General features: G+C 38.2%; 1 protein-coding gene across 1 annotated transcript in view; it reads right to left on the bottom strand.

Annotated features, from left to right (window-relative positions):
- Window positions 1-10,061, bottom strand: part of LOC145140180 (uncharacterized) — a 39,983-nt gene extending 29,922 nt beyond the window's left edge. The window contains exons 1-2 of the mRNA XM_079073756.1: window positions 9,492-10,061; window positions 8,792-9,392 (exon numbers count right to left, since the gene is read on the bottom strand). Of these exons, the coding sequence (XP_078929882.1) occupies window positions 8,792-9,392; window positions 9,492-10,061 (1,171 nt within the window). The remainder of the gene's footprint in view (window positions 1-8,791; window positions 9,393-9,491) is intronic.
- Between the last annotated feature and the right edge of the window lie 8,424 nt (window positions 10,062-18,485).

Raw genomic sequence — 18,485 nt, 5'->3', positions numbered from 1 at the left:
TCTTCATATAGGTGTCATTCACTATCATAAGCCTTTCATTTTCTCCATTTACTCAATTATCTACGAGTCTTCACCATAACGTTTTTTACATCCAAGGAGACGTTCGGTGTACCGGGCGAGAATTTAAGATAAGAAAGCTTTAATTATGATAGACGTATAAATCTCCTTATCACTCCGAAACGTTTACATGCTAGTTCTAATACCGTAGTTATACGCTTAAAATCCTAAACACATAAGGTTTCCAGACCCGGTCGGCAACAGACCATAGATCCGAACAAATAATATCATATATGGAAAACATATAACATTTAGCACATAAAAGCATTCTAGGCATCTTTCCTAAAATATACTAGTGCTCGTGTCTAAAATATGGTAGACACTCATCTCACAATCATCGCTTAGCATTCTAAGTTTAAGTCTAGAAATCCTACAAATTCCTAGTTCGCTTAAACTAATGCTCTGATACCAACTGTGACATCCCCAAAATCACGGCCAGAAAAGACCGATTTGTTTATGCTTTGTTTTAAAATCATAGTAATCTTTTAAAGAAAACTGTTGCGGAATTTGTTCCCAGAAAACATGATAAATACTTTATCCAAGCATCTCTGAAGAGATGTATTTTATTCGTTTTAAAATATTTGGGATGTCCTGGTCAATACAGACACATAAGCATAAACCAAACTTACATTCATCTACAGTAATGATATACACCTCTTTAATCTCTCAGTGTAATGTGTCTTTGTATCGATACCTGTGATACAAAAATATTGAGTGGGTCAGGTTTGGAAAACCTGGTGAGTACATAGGGATTTCAATCCCACAATGTTATAACATATATATATATATATATATATATATATATATATATATATATATATATATATATATATATAATTTAGAATTCACACAATATAAACTTTCTCTATATATATATATATAACCAACTCTTACCCTACCCCGTCAATCCTCTCAACGAGACCAAAAACTAACCTCTCAACCCGATCCATACTCCCGGATCTAAAACTAACCTCTCGACCTGATCCATACTCCCGGATCTAAAACTAACCTCTCGACCTGATCCATACTCCCGGATCTAAAACTAACCTCTAGACCTGATCCATACTCCCGGATCTAATAAGAAATAACTATGTCATGTCCATACTCTCGGACTAAGGACAACTGACTATGTATTAATCCATACTACTGGATTAATGACAGATTATATGTCCTGTCCATACTCCCAGACTAAGGACAACTAACTATGTCTTAATCCATACTCCCGGATTAATGACAATTAACTAAATCCAATCCATACTCTCGGACTAGGGACGAATAACTATGTCTAATCAATGCTTCCGGATTAATGACATATTTTAAAGTTCTATTCTCCATATATATCTCACTCGTACTCATAAAGAGATACTACCCCATAACCATTATAACCCTTCTTAGGTTTACTCTTTAACCTAAGTTATCATAAACAATCATGTATGTTCTTTAACACTTAATTCAGACATCATCAAATAACTCACACAAAACATATATTTAATACATTCCAACAATACTTATATTAAAATCATGTTCATTAAAGGGACGATGCACTCACTTGATAAGACGATGCTCGGACAACACTACGGCTCTTAAAGCAGTATTCCTCGGTGAAACTGTGATCTCTTCACACACCAGGCTTCTCACAGGCAGAGCTTCGGCTAGGAAACTCTTTTCTTCTCGGGATCTTCGGAGTTTCGGGACTCGCTTCTGGTCTCGGGATGATACCCGGGCTTCGGGGTATAACTTGCTCGTAAATCGAGGTAATACGGGCGAGAGGAAGAAATTGAGCAACAAAACTCGGCTGACCTTGCTTTCTATTTATAGGAGGCTGAAAATCTATGCTCACGTCGTGAGCCACTAATGCTCACATCATGAGCTCGATGTCATGGCGTTCGTCATTATGCCACTTGCCCTGGAAGATTTCTATCACCTGCTCACATCGTGAGGCACTGTGCTCACGCCGTGAGCTCTGACACAGGGGTTGAAGTTCGTGCCCCAAACTTCAGAAATTCATATCTTTCACATACGAGCTCCGTTTTCGACGTTCTTTATATCCACGCGTAGGTGAGATTCTACTCTACAACTCTCGTTTAGACTCTATCGGCTAATTTTGAATTTAACTTTTATTATATTATTTTTAGTAGGTCGGGACAGGAAAACTCCGTTAGAAATTCATAACTCCTTTATCTGACGTCCGTTTTCATCTGTCTTTTTACCGTCGGACTACTATCAATGACATCTTTGATTCTTGCTTAGATTGTTTCGGCTAGAAACCACTCCATCTCATATTCGAACTTTGGGCTGCATACCGCTAAGTCGAAACTTCGAAAAATCATAACTTCGTCATACGAAGTTAGATTTAGACGTTCTTCTTATGCACGCTCTTGGTTTAACTTATTCTACAACTTTTGTTTAGATCACTAAGACTAAATATCGCTCTATCGTAAATTCGCTATTTACGTCACGCAGTCTCGTACCGGTTCTGTCACGAAACTTTGACAGGTCATAACTTCTTCGTTATAACTCGTATTTCGGTATTCTTTATATATTCGGAATCCTTGTCACGACCACTACAACTTAGTTAGGATTATTCATTTTAAATAATCTTTCATCAAAAAGTCACTTTTGATGCTTATCGTCTCTAAATTGGCTAGCCCGGATCTATGGGCGTTACATAATACTTCAAACACTCGACGATTGGAAGAAGATAGTTGTCATACCTGTAAGGAACAAGATCAATCATCAGGTTCTGATTAGGTTTGATGGAAAGAAGTGAGGAGTATGCGGGTTGATCATGAACAGAAGAAGTCACCATTGTTGAGCTCTAGAAAGACAATGATGAATAGTAGATGCTTTGATCACCAAAAATCTTTGAGAGAGATTTGAGAGTAGTAATGAGAGATGAAGCGCCAAACCCCTTTATACCGTTTGCTTGGTGAAAGAAATGAGGAGAGAGAATCTGACGAGTACTGAAACGACTCATGAAAAAGTGCAATTTGACAGCTGTGGCGTCAGAAACGTATGTCAGGCGGCGGTAAAGTAAGTGACCGTTCAAATTTTCCCACGCCCAAAGTAAATCTTATCTCTTCAAATATAGCCGTTTCAAATTCTCCTTGTTTGCAGTTATGACATTCACAGCGAATCATGAGCTTTCGTATTGAATCATTATTGACTTGAAAAACTAAGAGCAACCATGAGAACCACGAACCAGACTGTGGAAAATCACTAGGATTTTCATGCAAGAGTGTGCCAACGAGACAAAAATAAAACAATAGGTTCTAAAGGATTCTAGTGATGTCTAATTAAGACACGAAACTGTGGATCCCGGGCATAGATGTCTTTCTTCGAAGTCAAGAGAGATTAAGAAGTGTCTGTGTGGCTTCCCGTGGAAATACGATCAATAGTTTATTAAGAAACATTGAAAGGCATCTTTTTATAAGGCTAAATGGGTGGCTTTATCTCCAACCAAACACCAAAACTTGATATAAGAACGAAAATTCGGATGAAGGACTCGTGTGACCAGTGTAGTCAGTTGAACGAGTAGGTTGGGAAATATTTGAGTGGCAAGGAAAGTTTTAGAAATCTCAGAAAAATAATAAAAAAATTGGATCTTATGGGAAGAAGGGTCTTGGGACGAGCACTTCATAAAGATCTCGCAAAAGAAAAAGAGATTTCTTGGTACAGACTACAAATGTGGCATTCGTTAATTCTTTAGTGAAAATCTTGAACGTTTAATTGTTGACTGTCAATTCATTTATATGTGTTGAATTTAGGGTTTCACTCAGCTAGTGGTGTAACGGAACTAAGATCATTAACACAGATGTTGTGCAACCATAAACCTTAGTGGTAATTGCTGAGAGTCTCAAGGGTTACATGTAGGGAAGCGAATGTGATGGAGAATAGTGTAAGGTGGTGTAAGAAAAACGAAAGTACCTCTGCTATGCGAAAGTGACCAAGCAGACAACTCTTGACTCAATATGAGAAGAGTAAGGTAGCACAAGACTTATGTGAAATAATAGTCTGATTGGAAAGAAATGATTGGTATTATCGATTCATTAAGGCTTCATCATAAACTCGTCAAGGCTTTAGTCAACATGCAACAACATGCTTCTAGGGACACTTAGCTACTTCATAAATAAAAAGATTTATACCTGCCCTATCATTCGTGTTAAAAATTTAGCCTTGAACCCTGCACAAGTGGTTACTTAACAAAAGAAGAACAATATTTTTGGATTATTAAGAGTTTTCTAAAAAATAAGAGAAACAAAAAAAAAATATTTTTGTATTTTAGGAGTTTTCTAAAAAAATATAAAAACAGAAACAAACAAATAATTTTTGAATTTTTGAAGTTTTCTGAAAAAGATTGATAAACGAAAACTGGACCACAAATGATATTGGAAAATCCGAACCACAAATCAGAGTGGACTACGAATCACTTCGAGCGTTCGCACCGATTTGCAGTGCCAAAGTAGACTACGAATCACTGCGAGCGTTAGCACCAATTCGCAGCGACAACTTTATTAAAGCGAAAGTGGTTTTGGAACTGATTCAACTTCCATCATTCCTAGGCCTTGAAGAATTCTATTGAAGGTTGTTTCAGGCAAGGCTTTTGTGAATATGTTAGCCAATTGATCAGCGGATCTTACGAAGTGTACTTCAACATTGCCATCTTCCACATAATCCTTGATGAAATGATACCTCAGTGCTATATGTTTTGTTTTTGAGTGTTGCACTGGGTTGTGACAAATACGAATGGCACTTTCGGAGTCTGTCACACCCCCAAACCAAGGATGGCGGAAACGTCCGGGGGTGGAGGACTTCATGTATAGTATCATAACAACAATTGTAATAGTAATTCAAGCAAACACAACCAACATATATATAATTGAAAAAGTTACATCATTGTATGAATTACATGTTTACGAATCAATTACAATATGTTGATAAAATATGAAATAGTAGACGCCTTAGCGTCCCATCCTCAAAAGCACTTGATTACCTGTTTAATGATTTCCTGAGAATACAAGTTGTTTGAAAAAGTGTCAACACAAAGGTTGGTGAGTTCATAAGCTTTTGTTTGGTATTATTAAAAGCCTTTCGTTTGTAAAAGTAGTATTTGTGTTAGAAAATCCAATATTTTGCTTAATGTGTAAATGTAGTCTTAAAACCCAAAGACCGAAATGTACAAGTAATTTGTCATATTTATAGTAAAACAATGCAAGTTTAAATCGACATAAACTCGTTAAATTTTAATGAAGTTCCCGTAAATTCCAATGTTTATTAATACTTTATGTGAGTTTATTATAACCATACTATGACCAAGGTTGCCTAAAACGACATTCTTCAGGCGTCGGAAATGTTATGACATTTGTCACCCCAGACCTATCGGTCTAACTGTTGCATGCAGTTTAGGTGTGGGTTTGTCAAACCCAATATAGATCTATACACAAGTATCACGCTCTCCCTCAAGGAGACTCTGGTTACAATACAGGACTTAATGGTAATTTGAAGTAAATGTCTCACAAAGTCATTAACGGAATTACGTGTTATGAAAACTTGGTACCGTATGGCCGTACCTTGCTTAATGAAAATATCATTTGTATAAATGTACCCTTTTTAAATGTATGTGTTATGTAATGTATCATAAACTATACCTATTATAGTTTATCAACCAAGGGTAGTACGTGGTAATGTATGCAAACTATATTCAAAATAGTTTATTTAATGTTTGTATCGATTGTACTTTGATTATAATCACTTGTTATTCTTTATATTTTATATGACCAAATCCATTTGTAAACTGATGTGTGTCTAAATACTAAGATAAAATGTCATATATTGCAATAACATATAATCACATAAAGATATACACCTTGCTCAACATGTTACAAGGTGAAATGAAATTAACAGCAACTTTTCGTTGAAAAGAGTTTCTGTTACCGTTCTTAGAAAATTTATAGAAAAATAATCAAAGCTCTAAATCCAAATCCGTAAATTTTGAGAGTTTGGAATATGAGTCTAGTTTGTTCGTAAATTTTATCATGATTTTTAGTGATCTCTAACAGAGATGAAAATGTTCATAATCACAGACTGGTCCGGGTTTGCCTTTGAAATGACAGGCAGTTTTGTAAAAATCACCATAAATTGTAGAAACATCATATGGATATGTTCAAGTAGCCATTTTAAAGCTAAGAGTTTGAACTACTTGCATCTGAAACAGTTTTGAAAACTAAAATATTTAAGTTGACCAAAACAGTCCGTGATTAACGTCCATCTTTTCTGATGTAATCTGTTAGAAAAAGTTTAATTGTGTTCTTGATGATTTTACTTGTATTCCCCCCTTAAAACTTAAGAAAAACATGTAAATGTAGGGGTATGAACTCACCTTATGTGGTTTCAGTAGATGAAAGTGAGAGAGAGGAAGTGTTCAACCCAAGAACACTAAGAAGATGTCTTGATGATTCAAGAATCTAACACCGAATAAGATGGAACTTGTGTATGATATCAATGATTTGAGTAGAATGGAGTTTAATAATTATGTGAATGATGAAGATACTTACTAATTGAAGAAAGAAATCCCTGGAGAAAGCCTTGAAGTTCTTGAAGTTGAGAGAAAAGATGAGAGAATTTTGGAGAGTGTTCTTGGTTGCTAAGTGTAGAATGAAATAATTTTATGGAGAATGAGGAGAGAGGATCAATCCTCCAGCTCTTAGAACGTGGGAAGAGCTGGAGATTGGTTGTAAAGGTCCACTAAGGATACAAGGGGTAGTGGGAAAGAGTGGCTAATCATAGAGTGAGGTGGTGGTGGTTTGCTTTTGCCATAAATTAAGGAAAAGCAAATATTCCCTCAATAATTAGTTCAACCACTAATTCTTTTAATATATTTTATAAAAAGCCTGGAGATTTATATATTTTGGGGCCTTAGTTTATAAAATAAAGTTTTGGGTGAAAATCCCACGTTAAAATAATGAAAAACGGAGTTAAAACGAAGTCGTAGTCGAAAAACCGGTAAAAAGGGGCCGTCTGCGAGACCTCTCGCATGGGGGCCGAAGATGCGAGGCTTCGGACCCTCGCATGCGAGGCTTCGGTCTTCTGGCTTCGGTCCTCGTCTCGTGAGAAGCCTCGGCTTCGGATCAGAGGCCTCATATGCGAGGCTTCGGTCCTGAAGCTTCGGTTTCGGATCCTTAAAGCTATTTTACTCGTTTTTACCCCGTTTCAAGCGGTATTTGACCCGGTTAAGGGTCGAGATGACCCAAATGATTACAAAAAGTTAAAGTAACTTTTGAGAGAGATTTGGGAGAGATTTCAAATAAAAAGAGATAGAGTGAAAACGATTTAGAGAGGTTTCGTTTGTGATTATTTTGAGTGTCCGGCTTCACAACGCAAGGTTCGTAAACCCCGTTGAACCGTGTTTTAGTGTCGTACACAATCCCGATGATTGTGCAATAGTGTTTTATCGCTTTGGTTCGTTGTTTAGCACTGTTAAGGCTAAGGAAAATCAAACACATGAACTTTCCAAATGATGATTTCTCATTAAAATAACGAATTGTATAGTGATTACATAACGTAAACCCTAACATACAAGGGTTATTGGAGTTGACCGGTTTGACTTGTTGACTTTGTTTGACTTTGAATTGACCGAAATTTAACGGTTGTCACAGAGTCACAATATAATGGGATTCGTTTCATGTTTAGGCCATAGTCACGAAGTTAACTTTGAATCCATATGACCTGCGAAGTGCATGAGGCAGCAGCTATATACTCAACTTCAATAGTAGAGAGGGATACGCAAGTTTGCCTTTTCAGCTGCCAAGTTACGAGCTTGCCATCCAAGAATTGACATCCTCCTGTTGTACTTTTCCTATCTAACCCACATCCTCCTAGATCTGCATCCGAAAAGGCTTGTACAAAGAATCCAGAATTTGAAGGGTACCATATTCCAAGTGATGATGTTCGTTTTAGATACCGAAAAATGTTCTTAACAACCGTCATGTGTGGTTCTCGAGGATTAGCTTGGAACCTAGCACAATAGCAAACAGAATCATAATATTTTGACGACTCGCAGTTAGATACATTAAGGAACCTATCATTTGGCGATAGAGTGTCATGTCTGTAGCTAGTTTATCCAAAGAAGGGGTTAGCTTTGTTCCGAACGCCATTGGAACCTTCACTTTTGAGTCTCCCACCATTCCAAACTTTGCAAATAGATTCTTCGTGTAGGCTTCCTGGTTAATAAAGATACCTTCCTGACTCTGTCTAATGTTCAGTCCAAGGAAAAAGTTAATAGGACCCATGGAGCTTATCTCATATTTAGTTTCCATCAACATTCGGAACTCAACTGTTAGGCTGGGATTAGTAGATTCGAAGATGATGTCATCAACATAAATTTGGACAATCATCAAGTGGTCACCCTCTTTCTTGCGAAAGAAGGTTGGGTCAACCGAACCTTGTTTAAATTTAGACATTTTTAGAAAGCGAGTGAGAGTTTCGTACCAGGCTCTTGGAGCTTGCTTCATACCGTAAACAACCTTGTCAAGAATGTAATAGTGATTAGGATACTTTTCGTTTATGAACCCAGGTGGTTGTTCCACATACACTGTCTCTTCAAGTTCTCCATTCAAGAATGCACACTTGACATCCATCTGAAACACTTCGAAGTTCTTATGCGCTGCATATGCCAAGAAGATGCGAACGGATTCTAATCTTGCAACGGGTGCGAAGGTTTCTTCGTAGTCAATACCTTCTTCCTGACAATATCCCTTGAAAATGAGTCTCGCTTTGTTTCTTATCACATTTCCTTCTTTATCCAGCTTATTTCGAAACATCCATTTTAAACCAAGAACTGATGCATCAGGTGGAGTGGGAATTAACCTCCAAACTTTGTTTCGTTTGAACTCATTGAATTCATCTTGCATCGCTTGCACCCAATCAGAATGATCAAGAGCAACATTGACGGTTTTGGGTTCAACCTTGGAGACAAATGAATTAAACATACAAAATGCTACTTTAGAGAATAATAAAGTTCGTTTCGCTTTTTGCTGGGATCTTGTGAGCACTCCTGCAGAGGTCTCACCAATCACTTGTGTTTTCGGATGATCTCTGGTCCATTTGATCAAAGGAGGGTAATTCGGATCATAAGAGGGATCCAATTCAGCATTTACCTCCTCAAATTCTGATTGAACATCTGAATCATCATTCGCAACATCCGGATCATCATTCGCTTCGTTATTCTCCCCCTCGAATGATGAGAACTCCTTTACTATAGGAATTGAATTGTCATCGTCGAATGGATGTTCATGGATCACTGTTGGTGGGTCAATAGATGAAGTAAAACACTCCCACTGCAATGGAGTGTTTGTATCTTGTGGGATGGGTTGCTCCCCCTGAAAGCTTGCACTGGTAGTTGATTCAGGATTCTCCCCCTAGAGAGGTGTGCTAACCGGTCGTGATTCTTTCGAACTGTGAGGATTTCTTTCTAGATCTTTCACAGCATAGTCGATTATTTTCTTCAGTTCATCCTGTTTATTGTCTGCTTCTTTGGATTCTGAAGAAATAACTTTAGCTGGTTCATCAAATAAAAGCATGAATTCTGCATAGAGATTAGCCAATGGTATGGTGGCAGGATTTGCTTGTGGAAAGATCTCCTTTGATTGTTTCGCAGTCTGCTGATACCTCTTTAAATAACTGTCATCGAACGTAACATAATAGGTTTCTTCGATCTTCTTGGACTTTTTATTAAGAACCCTATATGCCTTGGAGGTCAGCGAATATCCCAAGAAAATACCTTCGTCAGCCTTCACATCGAATTTATTGCATTGCTCCTTGAAGTTGAAAATAAAACAGCGAGAACCAAAAACATGGAAAAACTTAACGTTCAGTTTGCGTTTATTCAGGATTTCATAGGGAGTAACTGCGAATCGCTTGTTGAGAATTGAGCGATTTTGTGTAAAGCACGCTGCTCCAATCGTATCAGCCCAGAAGTAGAGTGGCAGATTCGCAAATGAGAGCATGGTTCTCGCAGCCTCACATAATGATCAGTTTCGTCTTTCAACAACCCCGTTCTATTGTGGAGTATAAGGAGCAGAGAAATTGTGCAAGACTCCTTTAATAGTTAGAAATTCTTCAAATGCTTGGTTCTTGAATTCCAACCCATTATATCTGCGAACGTTGCCAACCTGCTTTTGCAGTTGAATCTCTATCTGCTTTATAAAATCTTTTAGCTTTGGTGTTGCTTCAGATTTCTGTTTAAGAAAGAACACCCAAGTAAAACATGAAAAATCATCAACTATGACAAGAATGTATTTACTACCACCAACACTTTCGATTGCAGAGGGGCCACAAAGGTCGATCTGTAGAATTTCCAGTGGTTCAATGACTTTCATGTTTACTATCGTTGGATGACTTTTCCTACTTTGCTTTCCCATTTCAAAAGCTGCAAATAGATGTTTTTTGTCATATTTTAAGAGGGGTAGACCTCACACATGATCACCAAGAACTAGCTTGTTGATATCTTTGAAGTTGAGGTGCGAAAGTCTACGATGCCACAGCCGACTTTCGTCTGACGAAGCTTTCGCAAGCAGACATATAGTTGGCTTCACTATAATGGGTTTTAGATCGAGAGGGAACATCTCTCCTTTTCATTTTGATCTGATGAGAACATTCTTTGTTTTCTTCTCAAAAATTTCAGATCCTTCATCATCAAACGGAACTTTTAGCCTAGTTCCAACCACTAGCTGCGAAACTCTGATTAAATTGTGTTGAAGTCCTTACACATATGCCACCTTGTGAATTGAGAATTCACCATTCGTGATCATTCCATAACCTCTGATTGTGCCAAGGGAATTGCTTCCAAACTTTACTCTTCCTCCATCTTTTAGTGCCATATATTCTCGCAGTTCCTCCTTCCTACCTGCAATGTGACGTTAGCAGCCGTTGTCGATATACTATTCTGAGTCAAACGGCTTGTCACGAATTACCTGCAAAAAATTCAAGCAGATTTAGGAACCCAAAGTTGTTTGGGCCCTTGTGAGGTTTTCATGGAAGTGGGAAAAACAATAGATGGATCAAGCAAGTACGTTCGTTTTATTAATGTGGTACTATCTTTCTTAGTAATTTGAAAAAAACTGTTATTCTTTTTTGTCTTTTAGATTCACATCTTTAGAAGACATTTCTTTTGTTGAATATTCTGTTTAACAAATTGCTTTTCTGCTTTCTTGGACCTAGTTTCAGACTCCTTGAAATGAGCTTTAGACTCCGAAACCATCTTACTTTTGCCTTTGACATCTTTTGATGTGTTAGCAAAGTCTGAACCATTCTCCTTGGTTTTTGATTTCACCACTGGTTTAGCTGGATTTTGAAGCTTTGGTTTTGAACCCTGTGGCGTCTTAGATTGATTTTGTGAAAAACCTTGAGGTTTCGCATTTTGAGAGAGTTTCGCATTTAGATTGAAATGAGGGGATTTTTCTTTATGCACGTAATTAGGATTTCTAGATTTTCAGAATTGCTTTCTTTCACTGAGATTTTTGTTATATCTCGTAATTCTTTGGCGTTTTTGAGCCGCAAATTGCTCAGATGACTTATGGATCTGTGCTTTGGGTTTCGTCTTTCTCCTAGGTTGTTTGCTTTTTACTGATGAGGTTTCGCATATAACATCCTTTTTGTAGCTTGATGGATTGTTGAGTGGTTCCGCTACATATCTCCCTTTTACTCCCCATGAAGTCTTTTCTGAGAGACCCACGGTTTCATCTGTGTTATCGATCGGTCCAGACCAGAAATGTTCGTCACATCCACTTTTGTTATCTTCATTTATAAGGGACGTTAATTTGATAGTTTGGTTTTTATCTAGTCATCTGGTTGCAAAAACTTGATTTGGGACAGTTTGAACCTTTTGATAAACTACAACTTTTTCTTTTAAAGACTTTGGTTTATTTTGTAAAAGACGTGCGAATTCTACTGAATTTTCAGAAATTAGTACTTTCGCCGGTTCTGATTCGTTTTTAACAAACGCTGAACAATCAACCTTATCTTCTACCGAAATTTCACTCATGTCAATATCATCGTCGAATTCAGATGTGTTATCAACAATGAGTTTATTATCTGAACTCAACTTTGAACTCAATGAGTCAAATTTTTGTACAGTTTCAGTTTTGAATTTTAGTTTATCATTTTCATCTAAAAGCTGCTTCAACATGTTCTTATGTTCTTTGGACTTAATGTATGTTTCAATTTTGTCCAGTCCCACCCTGTAAGCATCTTAAATTTCATCAGAAGAGACAATCGAATCACACTTATAGCAATCATCATCGATTTCATCTTCTTTTAATTCAAGGAAAGGCAAGATCATTTTATGAATTTTCTTACCAATCTCACAATCAAGATGCAATTGTGTGATATTGAAATAACGCCTTTTTGCAATTAAACAAAAAATGATGTGTTGGTTCAAAAGCATTAAATTGTCTCTATGCAAATAAATAAGTTCATCCCTAGACTTAGAAATATCGGACTCCAACTTTTCAATCCATATGCATCGTTCCTAACTCTTTGACAAAACCCTGCTCATTTGATCGGTTAGGTTAGAATTTGTCAATCGAGTTTGTTTCAAACTGTTACTTATACTTGAAAATGTGAATTTTAATTCTTTTAGTTCAGTTTTATATTGTGACACAGGAATATTGAGTGATTCAAGAATAGAGTGTACCTTATTGATCATTTGATCACACTTGTTGATTTGTTTAAACAATGGCTTCGCAGCAAAGCGACTATCACTTTCATTTTCCCTATAGTTTGTCACCACAATACATATTCCTTCATGGTGCGAATCCTTTCGCAACAAAGCTTTTCCCGTGAGTAGGACTGCGAACCTCCTTTTCTTCAGATTCTGTGGACCAGACTTCTACCCTGCCAAATTCATCATTAGCTTCATTTTCCTGCACAATCAAAGCAGGCATAGAGTTATCTGCATTCTTTTTCTTCTTGATTTCTTCAAGATTTCGCAGATGGTAAGCTTCATCATCTTCTCCCTCTTTCTTTTCGTTCAATCTTCGCAGCATACACTCCTTTGCCAAGTGGTTTTTGCCATGGCAATAGTTGCAATCATATCCGGAGTCACCCATGAGCTTCTTCTCTTTCTTGTCTTCATCCTTCTGCGAACCATTCGCATTTTCTTCTTTCACCTTTTCAGAGCTATAACTGCCCTGCCAATTACGGTTCTTGTTCCGGTTGAAGTTCTTCTTTGCGAATCTCTTTGGTTGCGACACCATCATTGCAAACTCTTCTTTAGATAGTTCGCACTCAGAGAGCTCAAAATCTGAATCATCCTCTTCAACCATCTTCTTACCCTTCGCAACAAGGGCCAATGAACCCATTCTTGAGACAACTTTCGCTTCTTTAGTCACTTCATCTTCATGTGACCTTACGATACCAACAAGCTTGGCAAGTGTATAGTTCTTAAACTGCTCATGTGCCTTGACTTTAGACACCACTGCTTTCCACTCTGATCGAAGTCCATTCTAAAACATGACTTTTTGTTCAATTAACTCATGTCCAATCCCATGTTTCATCATTCTGCTCAAAAGATGATTATATCGATTGAAGGTTTGACTTAAACTCTCTTCAGCCTTCTGAGAAAAAGCACCAAACTCTGAAAGCAAGAGCGTTTGTGTTGAGTACTCAAGATCCGCATCTGTTGAGTAGAGTTCCTTCAGTCGATCCCAGATGGCTTTGGCAGTGTCACAGGGGCTGACCAGATGAAAAGTATCAGCTTGCAAGGCAAATCGAATGATCCTCAATGCCTTAACATTGATGATCAGTTTTTCCTTTTCATCTTGAGGAACGTCCTTACCATCAAGAAGGAGTTTTTTGTAGTCGTTTTGAGTTTTGATGGCTCTTTTGCGTTCAGTGTGAACAAACAGTCCAAGAGTTATAGCCTCCCATATCAGATATCCATTATCTTCTAAGCCAAGAACATAATATTCAAAGTGGTGTGCCCAAACTTCATACTCATTGGGAAAGAGAATCGGGATCCTAGTGGTCGATCCAATGCTGCTTGAAAGATTGATAGAGTTGATGTGAGAATCTTCGTGCTGCATGATGATTAGATCTTTAAAACCTGTTAAGAATCATATGTGTAAAACTAAAGCAGTTTTTAAGGGTAATATTGTGATTGCTAAACAACGTCAAGAACACAGTGATGATCCTTAAGCCAGATCCAATATTAACAGAAACCCTAAAAGCTCTTAAACAGAAGAGATGCGTATTTATTACACAGTCTCCCGCTCTGATACCAATTGTTATGACTAAATATCCTTGAATGATCGATAGATTCAAACAAATTAAAGTAAGAACACGACAATGACTCAAAATATGCTGGATGATTCAAAAGTCACGCCTCAGAAGAACTCGATGAAGAATTGCTACTGTAGAGGCATGATTAGGGTTACAAAGTAATTATCAGAGTTACCAAAACCCGATGCATGTATGCATCTTAAATAATCTAACCCTAGATAATAAATACGGGAGGACAGGCCCAACCCATTTACAAAATAGACTATACATAAGGCCCAATGATGTAACACTATATATCCCACAACCATCATTGTATTCAGTCGAAATTCCTGAACCTTTAGCATCACATCAACCTCGATCCCAGTAACATTGTTTCGACTTCCAGCATCAGCCAGAAGCTGGAGTAATGCATTAAGTTTGTGGTTGAGGATTTTAAATTGCTTACCAGAAATTAGCATATGATCTGGTATATCCTCCTCTTCTGGATCAAACTGAAGATCCGCAAAAGAAACACACACATCATCATCATATGTTGTTGTATCAGGAATAGATTTTGGACCTTCAGTGGATTGCGAAGGAAACAAATATGTGATAGGTTGATTGATAATGTTTTGAAAAGTAGGCGAAGTGGTGGATTGAGGTAATGAAGTAGAAATAGGTGAATGAAATGGTGGTAATGAAGTACTCATATCAATACAAGAGACTTAGAAGGTAGAAGAGACGATGATTGAATCCGAAGTACCTTGGGCTTGAGAAGTCGACACCCCATCACCCTTACTGACATTTGCGTGCATATCAGATATGTTTGCAGAGATGCCTAAAGTTCGCACCTCCACCATATTGGACTCGGCTTGCGAAACCTCGGGTGGTATGACGAAAGTCTGCTCAGGGATGGATAATTGCGAATGATCACCCAGATTGATGGTTGTGTCCACATGAAATTTTTCCACATTGTCATCAAGACTACCAGTCACCTCGAAAGTTGACTTGACTGGAGAGTACCTATGTGGTGATGAAAAACCCGTATCAGCATGTCGAAGTGGAGATTGAGACTTACCACTATCATCGACATCTGTTTCAAGAACCACCTCATCCAAATTGTCCTCCACTTGTTTGCGCTTTTTGGTGTTTTTCTTCACCATATCTCGAGCTCTTCGTTTCTTTGAAGATGGAGATACAGGAGCTGGAATTTCCCAAATAAGCACATGTTGAGTATTTGAGATATTGAAACTTATTTGGCATGTTTGTTTATTTAGAGAAGCCTTTTTATGGTTAATCGTTTTATGATTCCCTACGGTGCCTTTACAGTACTAGTTCTTTATTGAGCTCTTCTAAGGCAATGGTTTTGTTTTAAGGAATTGGTTTTATATTTATGGTAAATGTTTTATGTTCCCTATAAATAATCATTAGTTTAGATTTTGAGGTAAGCTTTTTCCTGATTAGGGTTTTCTTTGTACGTTCATATCATAATCAATATACACAAAACCTTTACCATATTACTTGCATATTATGGTAGTTGATTGTAATACCCCAAATTTCAGAGGTATGATTTAAGGGTTTAAAGTGTAATTTTGAAGAAGGGACTCGACGAGTAGGTATGCTTACTCGCCGAGTCAGAGCGGGTATTGGGTCGCGAATTAAGTGACCAACTCGCCGAGTCGGAAGCTGGACTCGACGAGTTGGTGCTGGAATGAGAAAAAACCTAATCTGGGGGGTTGCACCCTATTTAAAGGAGTTTATGTCCTTCTCTCAGCCTCCTTATTGCCCTTGAGAACCAGAAAACCCTAAGCTCGTGTGTGTGAGGCCTTTGGAGGGAGATTGAAGCTTGGAAGTTGTTTCTAGTGGAAGAAACTTGAAGATCAAAAGGGCTTGCATCAAGAGAGTGGTGTAGATCCAGAATCTACTGCAGTTTGGGCACATTTTGGAGGTAACAAGCTGTTACCTTGACTTTATTGCATTTATATCTATTCAAGAATGAGATTTGGGGCCCTTTTTGCATGTTAAGGATCTATTTCGGATTAGGGGTCTAGATCTGAGGTTGCTACTTCAGATCTAGACTTGTCTTGGTCCAGAAACTCACAAAGTATCAGCCTTTGGCTTGTTGATGAAGCATCCTTGTCTTAAACCTTAGCCCTAGAGTGATTTGGGCTTATATCTCCTTGGTTTCACGTAAAGTTTGCAACTTTACGTAGGAGTTATGCCCTAGAAGAGTGGATCTACAGTTTGGAGCCCCTGCATGGCTCGAAAAGCCTCTGCATGAATAAAGGACTGAAGGGACTCGACGAGTCTGTTGAATATATGCATGAACTCGATGAGTTGGAGGAACAACTCGGTGAGTCTGTTGAAGATTGTCGTGGACTCGGCGAGTCTGTTCTTGGACTCGGCGAGTCAGAACACAAAACCCCAACCTCTTTTGGTTAAGACTCAGATCAGTGAGTTGAGTGGTGACTCAGTGAGTTGGACATGATAGGACTCAGAGATTGTTGAACTCGACGAGTCGAGTTGTGATATAAGAGTTTTCTGAAGTTGGGGACTCGACGAGTCAGCGGGTTGACTCGGCGAGTAGGGTCAATCAAGAAAGTTGACTTCAGCCAGGACCTTGACTTTGACCAGTTTGACCTTCAAGGGTGTTATGGTAATTTGGATATTTACATCAATGGATCATTGATGGCTATAGGTGTTGGAGTTTGAGGCAGTGCTTCGGGATTGTGCTTTTGTGGTTCGGCTCGGCAGTTGCAAGGTGAGTTATCCTCACTATACCCAAGGGTCTAAGGCACCAAGGCCGGCCCTTTGATTTGTTATTTGAGTTAGTTACTGCTGTATTATGTTAGTTGGAATCCTGGTAGATAGGATGGCTATATGATGGTATGCTCTGTTAGATTGGTATTCTGGTAGATTGGATGTGGCTATGCTTAGTGACCGGTAGTTGGTCTGACTGTCTGTATGATGGTAGGAGATTACCTGTTATATATGCACGTGTTTGGCAGTAGTAAAGGGTATTCCATCCTGGTAGGATGATAGGGCCCTAGTATGTCATTCTGTAGACTTTTATGTGATTATTTGATAGGTGCACATGTTTGATAGTAGGTGGGCATTCCAACCTGATGGTTGTGGGCCAGGAGTATTCCATCCCGGTAGGATGATTGGACTCATAGTAGGTGGGCATTCCAACCCGATGGTTGAGGGCCTGGGGTATTCCATCTTGAGGGATGATTGGACCCATAGTAGTTATTGTATGTACAGTAGGTGGGCATTCTAACCTGATGGTTGTGGGCCAGGAGTATTCCATCCCGGTAGGATGATTGGACTCATAGTAGGTGGGCATTCCAACCCGATGGTTGAGGGCCTGGGGTATTCCATCCTGAGGGATGATTGGACCCATAGTAGTTTTTGTATGTATAGGTGGGTGGGCATTCCAACCCGATGGTTGTGGGCCGAGAGTATTCCATCCCGAGGATGATTGGACTCGTAGTATGTTGGCATTCCAACCCGATGGTTGAGGGCCTGAGGTATTCCAACTTGACGGTTGATTGGACCCATAGTATGCTGTTCATTGCTATATGTGTATGGTTATGTGTGTTCGTGTATTTTGGGGGAAGTCACTAAGCTTTCGAGCTTACGGTTTTCAGTTTATTGTTTCAGGTACATCAGGTGATCGTGGCAAGGCAAAGGCATGATCGTACCGCTCCTCATATCTCATGATTTTGTGATTTGGTTGTGGGGATACTCTGATGTTTAAACTATTTTGAAAACAAGTTGTAATAACTTAATGGTTTTTGAATGGGTTAAAATGTTTTAAATTTGCCTGAATTCTATGGTCGTTACATTGATTCTTGATTGTTCTTGAATTTTTGCATTCGTCATCTCTAATTTATTCCTAAAAAGTGGTATCAGAGCGGGTTCTTGTAGATCTCAGCAATTACTGCAAGAATCGATCTTGTTTATGGCGATATTTTATCATTAATCTCACCTTGTTCTTCAAGTTTTGTAAGTTTTCTGAAAAGAAAAAGTCTAATACATTGTTTAATTGCAAAATCTTGTTCAACTCTGTTTTCTTCTACTCATTATTTCATCTGATTTGTTCTTGAATCGTGTTATGGAAGAGAAATAGAAGAAGAATTTAGTGTTTATTATCATATTTGTGTTTCGAT

Source organism: Lactuca virosa, chromosome 9 (genome assembly GCF_052849685.1).
Source record: "Lactuca virosa cultivar CGN04683 chromosome 9, Lactuca_virosa_CGN04683_v6, whole genome shotgun sequence".
In the NCBI taxonomy this organism is placed as follows: Eukaryota; Viridiplantae; Streptophyta; class Magnoliopsida; order Asterales; family Asteraceae; genus Lactuca; species Lactuca virosa.
Note: the sequence above shows the minus strand (reverse complement) of the source record. Positions and strands in the feature narration are given on the sequence as shown.